This window comes from Symsagittifera roscoffensis, unplaced genomic scaffold, assembly GCF_963678635.1.
Source record: "Symsagittifera roscoffensis unplaced genomic scaffold, txSymRosc1.1 SCAFFOLD_501, whole genome shotgun sequence".
NCBI lineage: Eukaryota > Metazoa > Xenacoelomorpha > Acoela > Convolutidae > Symsagittifera > Symsagittifera roscoffensis.
The window spans coordinates 22,969-36,892 of NW_026971357.1; the positions used below are offsets into that span (position 1 = coordinate 22,969).

The following is a 13,924-nucleotide window of genomic DNA, read 5'->3' on the forward strand; positions in this document are numbered from 1 at the left end:
CCCTAATTTTACGATTCGGCTTGAAGTCCCGTCGGCTTGATGTCCGGCACCCATATTTCCAGACCAATCCAGGCCCAGGAAAGGTTCTAATTCCAATTGCGACTGTGTTATCTTGCTTAGACCGCACACTTTAAGTTTTGCCTGGAGCGCAGTGTGCGTGTCTTGTCGGTTTTTTTTCTCACTCCTGTACGGCCCAAAACTATCAAATTGTTATTAGAACTTCTAGTTTTCTAAAACAAAATCAAGATTACTTTTCGCTCAAAATAATTTCAACCATAATCAGCTTCGAGCATTATGGTCAGTTTTTCCAAATAATGTTACGATCCATTTTGGGCCGTATAACAGAAAAGACATATTCCTGTCTTATTCTGAAGTGAAATACCCGATTAATTTGACGATCTGCTTGTACTGAATTGAACTTCAAACTCTAAAGAACCTGAAATATATTATCGTATGTTGTCAACTATTTTATCGTCTAACAGAAAAGACATATTCTTGTCTCGTTCTGAAGTGAAATACTGAATTAATCTGAAGATCTGCGTGTACTGAATTCAACACTTCAAACTATTTAGAACGTCAAATATTTTGGGTGCCGGACATCAAGCCGATGGGACTTCAAGCCGAATCGTAAAATTAGGGACTTCAAGCCGAATAGTTGCTTATAAAGTCGTGAAATATGATTAATTTGAAAACTTTTTTTGAAGAATTTCTGAATTTCATGATCTTTCTTTACTAGTTATTGGCGTTTTCAAAAAATGTAAGCCTCCAATTGATGTTTCGGAAAGATTAAAAATGAAACATGGTTGAAGGCATTTTTCATGTTTATAATTTATGCATTTCAAAAACCGGCTGATGTTATTAACGGATATCAATCAGAAGTGGTGCATTGTCATGAATAACGCTTATTATGGACTAAACCTGCCTAAATTTTTGAAAAGCAACGTTTTACAGATAAAAAAAATAGTGATTTGAGGTGCTTGTAAAGTTTAAATTTCGGCCTCAAGTCCCTTCGGCTTGAAGTCCCGTCGGCTTGTTGTCCTAGACCCAAATATTATATCGTCGATTTTATATTGAACAAATAATTTGCCGATTTATTAATTTTTTGGGGTCAAAAAGGTTCAATAACCGTACATTTATTATTTTGCAGAAGCTCAGGGGCGGATTTAGAGGGAGTGCTTGATTTAGGGGGAAGGGCGATCCCCCTGCCCGGCCCTTCAGGAAATCGACCCCCTACCAACCAAAGGGTCACCCATTTGATATTCTTTTAAGTTGTTTTCGTTTTTGGCTGACCGGCCCAAAATTTTTTCTAAAAGCGCCTTTGGTGTCAATAGATAACAATTTTTAGGGGGAAAGCGTTTTATTAAACAGAATCCTCTAAAGTAATTTGGAAGAGCTCAGACAATCAATTTAGTCAACTTAAAAAACTTCGAAACTTTTCGAAAATGTTCAAAAATCCGCTACAGTCCATCCCTTCCCCCCGTCTTCGAGAAATTCCCAGATCCGCCCCTGCAGAAGCTCATTAAAATTGTCGTTTTATTCAGCTAAGGAATCATCATCATCATGGACAAAAACCAATTGTTATTTGGTGCAATAACAAAATATATAGCCACTGTTGTTTTGATTGTCACACTGGCGAAATGCGATACGAAGTATACTAAAACGAGCGAAGAGCTCGACAATATCCTGAACAACTACGACAAGAGACTCAGACCCGACTTCGGAGGCGAGCCGGTCGAAGTCAATGTGTCATTACATCTCGAACGTGTTGATTTGCTCACTGAAACAATGGAGATGGAATCCGAATTCACTTTGCGGCTAAAATGGACAGACGAGAGACTGAAAGTGTCGAGTGACTTGGGTCAAATTCAAATCACAAGTCAAAGTTTTGCTGACAATATTTGGACCCCAGGTTATATTTTAAATTATCACTACGTCTTTTTAAAGTTAATGCTAAAATGAACTTTATTGTGGCCCGCAGTGAGTTTACATTCAAAAAAGATGCCGTTCCATTATAATCGATAACAAATTAAAATCGATTATAAATTGGGACCACGCAATCGATTCTAATCTATTGTAGTTCATTGTTTAGAGAAGTTAAACCGATTTTATTCCAATTAAATTACATTATAATGGATTATAATCTATAAAAATTGCTTCCAATTTTACTGCAACATTTGCAGCTTTCCTGCATTACTCACAACCTACTCACTTTTAATTGAAGTTTGCAAAACCACATCTATCACATTTTAAACCCGGGTATTCTCAATTTTAAAACCTAAGTTGAACACGCCCAAAAATACAAAAATAAAACCACCACCCACATCCCCCAACCCCCCCCCCCCCCAAAAAAAATCCACACATTTATCCGCTCACCTACCTCCACACAATACCTACCCTCCCCCCACCACTACTAATTGCAGCCCCTGTAAGTTTGATCGCCTCAAAGGTTTGTGAGAGGATGAGAGAGATGGGGGTTAAACGTGTGTTTGGGTTAGGAGGGGCTAGGTGGCACGCATTTAAGGTATTTTTTGCATATTTTTTACGGTTTTTATAAGTCAGAGCAAATGGGGGGGGGGGGGGGGGGAGTGGTAGGTGGTGGTAAAAGAATGAAGTGTGGTAAGATTGATGGTAGTTCTTGTAATTATTTAGGGGATGGCGGAGACAAAAAAAAACAATTTTTCGCTATAGCCAAATATGTAAAACACAATTGCATTTCAATTTCGATAATTAGTACTTTTTTATCGAATTTATAATTAACAATTAATCTCCGCCTAAATTAAATAAGAAACCCCAAGTTAAAATTTTTGAAGCCGAATCTGGACCTAAATCGAAGTATCTAGGATAGTCACCAAAGTCAAACAGGAAGTAAGTCACCAGTTGTTTGGTGTCGTTGCAAATGTTGAACAGAAGTTGACAAAAAAACTTGAAAATGTTATCCACAGTGAGGTTCCGAGAACAATAATTGATTAAAATCGATTTTCATGATCAAATTTGATGGCATTAAAATCAAGTATGCACTTTGGAACCAACCAATCGTTTTAGTGAAAAATGTGCAGCTGCATTGTGTAGCCTATTCGAACTTGTACCTACCCGCACTGACAAAAATGGATTAGGATCGATTTTAGTATGAAAAAAGTGCGCTGATTGAGTTTAGATCAATTTTAGTAATAAAAAAGAGAGTTGATCAATTTTAGATCGATTTTAGTATGAAAAAAGTACGAAGATAAAACAAAAAAGATGAAAACTGATTTGAATCGGTTTAAAATCGATTTAAATTGACCTCAAATCTCAGCTAAAAAAATTGACCCGAATCGATTTAAAATCAACTGATTTATGTGGATAATTTTATTGAATTCTATAACATCTGGCACGAGTGTTTACATTTAATAATCGAGAATAAAAATTTTCAACAATTTTTCAAAGGGTTTGTTTTTTTCGCCTTGTTAGCAAAAAAAAATCTATTTTAGTGTGTCGAAAAATCCATCGAAATCGATTTAAATCGAATTTTTAGACACTTAAATTGTTTTAAAGGTTTCAAAAAGATCGATTTAAATCAATTTAAAATGTATTTAAGTGAGATTCTGATAGATTTAAGTGAGATTCGGATGGATTTTAGTGAGTCGGAAAATCCATCAAAATCGATTTGAATTGATTTTTTAGACACTTCAATCGATTTCAAATTTTCAAAAAGATCGATTTAAATCGATTTAAAATCCATTTAAGTTCGTAATATGTACATGGTTAATCGATTTGGATCGTTTTAAAATCGATTTAAAATCAATTTAAATCGACCGGAAACTATTTCTGTCAGTGCGGGTACTCACGTTTAATTAATTTTTGCAAATACATCCCTCAAAGATTAAACCCAGGTCTTCTCAATTTTAACCCTCAAAATTTACACCCATCCGCATTTATCAACACATCACATTTACCCCCTCCCCAGGGGCGGATCTAGGATTTTCTCGAGGGGGGGGCGGATTTTCAAAAACTTTTCCAAAATTTTGACGACCTTTTTTTTTTTTTTTAGGTCGACCAAATTGATTTTTATTTTTCGCGCTCTCCTAAAGCACTGTTTTGCCCTTATTTTGGCAAAATTTTCTGCGCCGCAGGCAAATTTTTGAAAAAACAGTCAAAAAAAGCCGTTTTTGGGCACTTTTTGAAAAATTTTGACAAAAAAAATGCGTTTTTTTGGCGCGCGCTCCCCCTCAAAAATAGCATTTATTGGCGCCGAAGGCGCCTTTAGAAAAATTTTAGGGTCGGTCAGCCAAAAATGGATTTCTGAAAAAGTATCAGAGGGGGGACCCTTTGGGTCGGCAAGGGGTCAAATCCCTGAGGGGGGGGCGTCCGCCCTCCCCGCCCCCCCCCTAAATCCGCCCCTGCCCCTCCCCCACCTACTCCACCCAACCTACCCCCCTCACCCAACCCAACCTTTCAAAACACACATAGTTGACTCCCCATAATTTTTTTTTGGGGGGGGGAGAGATCTAAAGGGTGGGGGACGAATTGTAACTGTATGTGGGCGCTCTTTACGCTTTATGGGAGGGGTTAGGGGCACGCATTTACGGTAACTTTCACGTAATTTTACGGTAAAGGCGAGTAATGGGTAAATGGGGGAATGGTTTTGGTAACTGAAGGAAGTGTAAAACGTTAGGAGTTAGTGAGAGTAACTTAGGGAGAGAGAGATACAGTTAGAAAAAGACAAGTAGAAAACACTACATCTTTTTGTTGTAGCCAAATGTAAAACATAATTTAGCGACTGCTGTGCTCAAACTTTGAATATTTGCTTTCACGGTTTTGGAAAATCGCGGCACTGTTTCAAAAAATCTAAATTAATCCATTATTTTCTGTTAAATTTAAATCAATTATATTTCATTATAATCCAATATAATCCATTATAATTAATTGAAATGATATCTACTTTGTTTGTTTTTAATTGATTTTCAATCCATTATAATCGATTATTTTCGTATTTCAAGGAGACCGACCATGTAAATCCACTATAATCGATTATTATCCATGTTAATTCTCTGCGGGCAGTATAATTGATGAAAACTGTAATGAAGATAACAGTAATGGTAGTTAGAGAAACGAACACAACCTATAGTTCTCACCAACTCTGATGATAATATTTTCCCATTTTAGATCTGTACTTCCCCGAGTCGAAATCAGTGACGAAGATTGACTCGGCCCAATTCGTTCGACTCAACTCAGAAGGAGAAGTGAAACTCTCGCGAAATCTAAAAGTAGTTTCCAGATGTCCACTTTCTTTCCACAGCTATCCTTTCGACACACAGGTTAGCAAAAACGATTTATATTGAAATGATTCGATCTGTCAAATTTAATTACTTTAAAGACCAATTGATGAGATAATTTTTGCGACATTATTTTCAGTTTTAACCAATATTCATTCTGATAATTTTACTTGTGAAGCATTTTGAAGTATTCAGCCATTCAGCAAACCGTGAATTTATCATTCATGTCCGAAACAAATGTTTTTCATTCTGGAGATTGATGAGTTAATTTTTCAAAAAATAGAAATTTCACCTGTGGTTTTATAAACGGCTCTGTGAGCGATTGGTTTACCCATTTATTTGGTTCATATTTTATATTTAGTTTCTTATTTGAAAAGTCAAATACCATATTCATTTGTGTCCTTAGGCAACATCAAATATGACAGAAGATTATTTTTGTATGTCGATAAGCTATGGAAATTGAGACTATGGGCGACACAGATTATGGGCAAAACTGAAACTGAGCAAATATATACCACCCACAATTAGCCAGAAGCTACATTTTTGCAAGAGGATCTGCAAAGCATTGGCTATGAATTGAAAAAATAAAAGAAAGATTGGCAAAAGTATCTGCAGAGAAGTTGCAGAAAACCAGAACAAACTAAAACTGATAATAGCAGATTTTAAATGGACATTTTGAAGTTCGCATAATCTTGACTTTTCTCAATTGAAGATTCAAGTTTTTATTATTTAACTACTTTATAATTGTAATATTTTATCGGGTTTTATTTTAAGTTGGAGTGGTAAGGAAAGGCAATTTTAAGTTGACCCAAAGTAAGTTCCTTTTAGTGTATTATCAGAACGCTGCGTTAAATTTTCTACGCCACCAAATTTTTTTAAAATAAGATTTTTTCCTCCTCGTAATAGATCTTTTGCTTGCAAATAAAAGTCTTCGATCCTTTTCATTAACAAAAACTGAAAGAAAATTCGCTGTAATCAACTATAGAAACAATACAATTTTGTTCAACAGCTTAAGATTTTTGATTGACAATAAAAGGTGGTAGTTGGTGCAAATTCTAATTTTTTATTCATTTTATGTTGGGTGCAGGGAAATTTTTTTCCTTTTTTGAATATTTTCGTCATACTTTTTCTCTAGAATTGCCCTAAGACACTTTCAAAAGCTTCAAAAAGCAAATTTCAAGAATTTTTTTGCAATACTTGATTCTCCGAAAAGTTTAAATTCAAAATTACGGCCGAAGAATGGGGCTGTAATGCACATAAACTCAATTAGCTTAGACCAAAATTTGTTCACTTTAGTGCTTTTTGACAGGTTAAAATATACTTAAAAATTGAAATTAAAATGATAGGGAGTTACAGTAAAAAGAACCATTTCACCCACAAAAAACTCTGACATTGTGGGTACTATAAAATTTCTATCAGTATTAACAAATAAATTTGATAGATTTGATAATTTCATTCTGTCTATCTGAAAACTTTCTATCACCGGCTCGGTGTTTTGTCCAGTTCCATCTCATAAAATTTTTGAGTTAAATTTAAAAAAAACATTTAAAGTTAATTTTCATCTGGCTCCCCGGGTTATCAAAAAATGCTTTTCATACAGTTGTCATATATGAAAAAAGAGCAAAATGAAGTGTATGAAAATAGCAAAACAAGCGTTTTTTCCATAATATGAAATTTTATTAAAAGCTTTTTTCCATAATATGAAATTGTATGATAAACATTTTTTCCATAAAAGAAAATAGAAAAACTTTTGTTTCGAAATTTTGTGTTTCAACCGAAACACTATTCCTGAATTTTTTGTCATAGAAATTCCAGAGTTTAACTGGCAGTTACTACGCAGATAAACTGCCTTTGGTGATTTTCGCCATTAAAGTAAATTTAATTTTTTTCACGCGGAATTATATGCCAAAAAAGTAACTTTTTGAATATGGCTTGATAGATTTTAGTTTAAAAATTTTTTGTGGTTGAGAAAAAAACAGCCTGATTTTAAACAAATTTATTTTAGTCTTAGCAAATGAAACAAGATGATAATCGTGTTTACAGATAAAATACTCTCTTATGATTTTTAGATTTTTTGGGTAATGAACTCATCCTGGACTAATGTATAAACACAGATAGTCAAATTTTGCATGCAAATTTTTTATCGTAAAATTTTTATTTTAGCACAAAAGCAACAATCCAATACAAAACATTCCGGTTTAAGGTCGCCGGTGGGTGCGCTGGGCGCGAGTCGCCACTTTGCGGCGATAACTGGCTCTAAATTTCGTATTAAGACCTACCAACTGTTGGCAAGCTCGCAACACGTCTGCATGTGCTTTAGGAGTGCCCTTTGATCATGGAGTCCTTTGGCTACACCAATGATCAAATGCAATTGCGATGGCTAGGTGAGGTGACTGTGAGCCATTCAGCGTCTAGGGGAGCTAAATTTTATGTTTCAAAACCCTCTCAGACTTTCTACAGTCTGCATTTTGTCACCGGAAGTTTTGATGATTTGCAAGTGAGTAAAAAATGCATACAAATTTTAGAGAGTGGTGGTTATATGTACATTTCGAACTAAAAACTCCAAAATAAGAATTTTTTTCAATAAATCTCCTAACTACATGTAATAAGCGATTCAAATTTTGGTTTGGAGATCATAAATAAAAAACTAACTTTGAAAAATTATGTCATATTACTTCCGGCGTGTTGTGTAAGTAATTCAGGTAAAGATCGACAAATTTTGCAAAAGTCAGAAAAAAACTAACATTGTAAAGTAAGTGGGTTTTTCTGAAATCTCAAGTAGCAAAACGTGTCGTTCGACCTACGAGTTTCGGTTATTAAACTCAGCGACAGTTGGGGCGTTTTTAAACTGGTTGTAAGGAAATTTAAAAAAAAAACAAACAAAGTTTGTAGGAAAAGCTCTCATCTTACAACTTACTTGTAAGAAAATTCACTATCTAACAATTTTCCTATAAAACAGTTCTTTATCTTGTAACATTCTTAGAGCCTAATTTTCCAAGAATTAATCATATTCTTGCAAGAAAAACTCTAAATTAATGATTTTTGGTCAACCCGGTTTGTAATCGGGTCTGAAGTTTGATTACACATCAAAACTCCACTTTACATCAATTTTATTACAAGCAAATTAAACTTTCTAATTAAAAGTCGTATTTTCCGTAATTTTGTTTTAAAATTTTTTTTTATAAATTTTAATTACAGTTTTAAATAGATTTTAACAAATTTTCGGTTGGATTATAGTTTCTTTTTAATCTTGTCAACCAGAGTTTTAAGCCCCTTGAAAAACTTTGCTTGCCCCTTACTTTGCGGGTTGACCTCCAAAAACCAAAAAGGCTAATCATACAGTTTCATAATCTAAGTCTATGAAAAAATACTATTCTCACAAATTTCATGCATTTTGCTAAAATGTGGTCATCGATTTTTCAGAGAATTTTTTTCTCGTTTTGGTATAAAAGTAGGTGTTTCGTACAGAAAGTTGTCAAAGAAGCTACTCATACATTTTCCATAATAAGACTGAAATTGCCCAATTTTTTATGTTTTTTGTTTTCAACCGCAAATCAAACAAATGTTTTTCAGTAAAACATTAATTATTTTTGTCTGCATAACATAATACTGGATAAAGAAAAAACTGTTTTTTTTCCGTTTCTCTGGATAATTTTTTCAAATGGTGTGAAAACTTCAATTTCTTTTGCATGGCATGTTTATGTATGCACTGATCATAGTGTGTGTATTTTAAAATTCGAATTTAAAAAAATAATCTGTGAAAATTTTTGCCAAAAATAAAAGCTTGATGCTTTAAGTACATGGATTTTGAAGAGAACCTTTACACAAATCTGGTAGTTTCCAATGCGTTGTAAATGCAAAACGATCATGCCTTTGGTGACTCTAGCTTTGAGAAAAGAATAGTTTTTTTCACTTGTGTGCGGTCACGAACACATCTCAACTTTTTAGGAAATAAACTTTAAAAAAAATTTTTTTTTATTGATTCATGGGAAAATGCTGGTCATACACTTTTCGTATACGAAAAAAAAACGCTAATCATAGACCTTTCATGCTATTTTCTGTACTTATGGAATTGGACGAAATGTGTACGATTAGCTTTTTTCGATATATGAAAATTGCATGATTACCATTTTTGGTCAACACTGATTATTGTCAGAATTCTAGTTTTGCTCAAATAAAAATAACCATATAATTCAAGGTTTTTAGTGTCGTCTGATTGCTTGTGTATTAGTTACTAGTTAGTAGAACAGAGCTCACTACACGTAAATTGAACGAAAATTAAATATAAACTCGTAAAAACTAACGTCATAACATGCTAGGCAGTCTCAATGAAACAGAATTTAGACGATGAGGTTTTGTTTCGAAACTAAAGTTTTTGAAAACGAGGTCACCCTTGTGCAAAAAATACTTAAACTTTAAAACAAGACGATGTTTTCATTTCAAAAAGATGTTAAAATTTTTAATTGTAACTATTAAGCTGCATCAAGGCGTAAATTATACAGATATGACGTGTGGTAAATTTAATTATATTTAGAAAACCTGAAAACAAAATTTAACGGAGGTCTGAGAACATTTTCACGCAATTCTCATTATTGTTATTCTGCAATTTCGTCTAAACTCCATTCTATTATTTACGTCAAATTAGATTGTCGTCAAGTTTTCGACCCGAAAAAAAAACCTAAAGTAAAATGCTTGGTGTCTAGTTTTGAATGCCGAAACTACAACCTAGAAAAAAAGACGACATGAAAATTGGACGATACTAACAAAAACGGAGGTTAGAACTTCGCTTTCGTTGAACTACGAGAATTGGATGAAAACTGTTTACAGACTCCAAAAAAAATTAGTTTGAGTATTCTTAAATGCACATAAGATCAGTACATATCACAGCTAAATAATTCATGAGTTCCAAAAATGCATTGAACCATTTGAATTTAAAACTGTATGAAAACAATTTTGAAAACTTTTATGATCATTTTTGAGTTTGCTAATTTTTTGTTTTTGGTGTGACTAGATCGTAGAAGTAAATGTCAGTTTTTCAAGGAAAAGTTATCATCTAAACTCCTGTTTTCTAAGATGTTAAAATGTCCCCTATTTTACTAGCCCCCAATCATGGGATGTTAAACGAATTTGATTTTTATGATCTCTGATCTGTAATTATTGTGTCACTAAAAATTTTGCACGGGCTTATTTTAAAACAACAAATTTGATTTTCACATGTCACAGCTTAGAATTTGTCCATCTCAAAGATGCTTTTTTTTTTAATTTTTTTTTGTTTGTTTTGCCAATTAATCATAATGATTATTTTGACCTGGAATAGGTTTTTTTTTCTCATGGTGTTTTTGAAGTATTGTTTTATGAAACATTTTTTTAACTTCATGTCGAAAAAGCCAATTTTGCAGACATTTTTTAACGTCCAAACTTTGTTTTATTAGTCTCGAATATGTTTTTTCTCCAACTTTTTGTCGACTATTTGCCAATCAGTAAAATGGGGATTGATAAAAGGAAATTAAATCAAAATGAATGAAGCCTCATATATAGCGGCCGGGTTTGATAATTAAGACGACAGGTCAATGATTTTAAGACAAACCTTTTGATTTTCATGAATCAGTGAGCCACAAGATTTGCGTTTTCACAAGTCGAAGCTTTCAATTGATAAGTACCCGGGTTGACAAAAAATGCTTGTCAAACATTTTCATATATGAAAAAAAACTGCTCATCATACTCTTTCAGACAATTTCGTTGAGCAGAAGTACGTGTATGAAATTAGCAGATTAAGCACTTTTTCCGTACTATGAAATTGTTTGATAAACATTTTTTCGTACTATGAAACTTTATGACAAGAATTTTTGCCATAAATGAAATTACAAACATTACGAGGCCAAACTTTGCACTGGAAAGGCGCACAATTTTGTCTGTATGTTCATGGATTCCACGTACAACAGTTTCGTGATTTCCGCGTACAAGCAGCTGTAACGATGGTTTCCGCAACAAGCAAATATAGCTAGTTGTTCTGGATTCCGCAATTGTAAGTGGATTCCGCAAAATGTAAGTGGAATCCGCAAAATGTAAGTGGAATTCGCAAATTTAAGTGAAATCCGCAAGCAAAATGCGGATTCCACATACAATTTGCGGAATGCACTTACAATTTGCGGATTCCACTTACAATTTGCGGAGTCCACTTCCAGCTTGCGGATTCCGCTTACAATTTGCGGAATCCACTGACAATTTGCGGTTCTCACTTACAATTTGCGGTTTCCACTTACAACTTGCGGATTGCGCTTACAGTTGCGGATTCCGCAACAGGTGAATGTAACTATACACTTCCTATTATTTGTATGTGGATTCCATAAACTGTTCCCGATTCCGAAAATACAGTTGCGGATTCTGCAAATTTGCCTATTTTTGGAGCATTTTTGAACGGTACAATTTTTTAAGCACTTGTTTGTGGAATCCAAAACAGCAAAGAAGATCAAAAAATTGTAGCATTGCTGCGGAACATGTTTTCAAATTTTGTGTTACATTCGAAACCTTAATCAAAGTTTTTTTTTGTCTTCAGAAAAACCAGAGTGTAACCGGCAGTTACCACGCTGATATTCTGCATTTTTTAGCCATAGAAGTCAATTTAAATATTTTTACTTGGACTTATATACCAAAACTTAACTTTATATGTATGGCTAGATAATTTTTAATTGAATAATTTTGGTGGTTGAGAAAAAAGGCCTGTTTTTTACAAATTTATTTTATCTTAGCAAATGAAACAAAAAAACTAATAATCGTGTTTACGAAAAAAAACACTTTTTATGAATTATGGATTTTATGGGTGAAAAACTCATCCTGGAACATGTTATAAACACAAAAAGTCAAATTTTGAATGAAAAACTTTTTTTCGTAAGTTTCATATTTATACAACAAAAAAAAATTGGAACCAAAAGTTTATATAAAACTTTTCGCCTCAAATTTGTGTTTTTGTTTATGAAAAAATGCATATCATACAATTTTCATATTTCAAAATTATATGATAAGCTTTTATTCCGACCGAAACTAAAATTATGTTTTTAATTGTCAAAACGCTCTGTATCTTAGAAATAGTTATTTGGATCTTGTTAACTATTTCCCCATATTGCAATAAGGGAGGGGAATAGTTAACAAGGTACAAGTTTCGTATATGCTTGACCGTTCAATTCTTTCTTTCTAGGGGGGGGGATTCGTTACAAGGTACCATAAAGGGGAAAATAGTTGATAGGATCCAATTATTTAAATTTATTTAAAGTTAACCAGACCCGTTTTTCGAAGATTTTTGAAAGTTTTATTTTTTCTAAGATAAAATGATTATCTTATAATTTTCACACAAAACTTATTTATTTTTTATCAACCAGAAAGCTTCAAAAGAGGCAAATAGACCAAAAATAATCAATAAAATTTTTTTAAAACACTTTAGTTTCTGCATGATAAGCATTTTTTCCATAGACTTCATGTATGAAACAGTATGATAAACATTTTTCTTCTATGAACAACAACCCGGGTAACTCATTCGTTTAAAAGTATAAAAACTGTTCAACAATATCCGCCTGGAGTTTTCAATCATGCTAAAGCGATAAACTGTCTTGATATTTTAAAATTTAATCGTCGCTATGTTTGCAGGTTGAATTCTACTTCAAACGAGTGGCATTGGACAATGTGTTGCGTTACTATTTTCCCGGCATCCTCATCATAGCACTTTCGTGGCTTAGTTTCTGGATCGACACACATCACGTGACTGGACGAAGCCTGGTCGTCTTGATCTCATCTCTCGCGCTTCTTCTTTCGTTTTTGAATTTCCAGATGAGCCTCAACAAGATCAACCATGTTACAATGTTGCATCTGTTTTATCTTCTATGCTTCTTCTTCATAGCACTGGTGGTTGTGGAATTCCTTGTAGTCTTGTGGATCGCTCAAAGAGCTGCCAAGCGGGAAGACGGAGAAGACGACAGCCGGGGATCCTCTCAGACTCGATTGGCTGGGACTATTGACTTCGTCTGCCGAATTGCTTTCCCACTATCCTTCCTATTTCTGCTATTTGTGCACTGTCTGCATGTCTAAGCTTCATTGAGATTTGAAATATGACATCGCGATAACTGACACGTATTCAACAAAAAATGACTTTTTTCAAAACGTATATTAAGCTAACTGACTTCAGATCTATTCAACAAATTCTCCATTACAGTTTTTATATTTGTCGGAATAACGGATGATCTTTCTAGACAACAGTGTATTCAACAAAAATTGACTTTTTTCAGAACGTAACGGCTTTACCCGAATAAAGTTGACTCAGCCGTTAAACATGGGAAAGAAGTGTAACTTCCAATAACGTTCACCCCCTTTCAGCTACAGGTCAAGGAAAACAATCAACGCGCGTTTTAATTAAGTTCAGAATTCGCCAACTAAGGTTTGAATGTGAGTTATGACCGAGGTTCTGTACTCATAGAGTAATTTCAGATAAGTTACACCGTCTGTTCGTCACGCTATCTTATTTTCGGCCGGACAGATTCGTGCAAGTTCTTGGTCTAATACCAATCTCAATCTTACTCTTATATCTCCTAGTCCCGATAGATCTAGTGTATACTGGTTTAGGCGAGTTAGTTCTTGGAGTTTATCCAGAAGGAGAACAACTGTATTCAAAGTTTTATTTATTT

The 13,924-nt window shown here is 33.9% G+C and overlaps 1 protein-coding gene across 1 annotated transcript; it reads left to right on the forward strand.

The window, feature by feature from the left end:
• Window positions 1-1,235: 1,235 nt before the first annotated feature.
• On the forward strand, window positions 1,236-13,918 carry LOC134856330 (glycine receptor subunit alpha-2-like). Its single transcript, XM_063872691.1, has 4 exons — window positions 1,236-1,909; window positions 5,143-5,294; window positions 7,573-7,749; window positions 12,894-13,918. Exons 1-4 carry the CDS (start codon window positions 1,561-1,563, stop codon window positions 13,329-13,331), a joined length of 1,116 nt encoding a protein of 371 aa, XP_063728761.1. The 5' UTR covers window positions 1,236-1,560; the 3' UTR covers window positions 13,332-13,918.
• The last annotated feature ends 6 nt before the right edge of the window (window positions 13,919-13,924 follow it).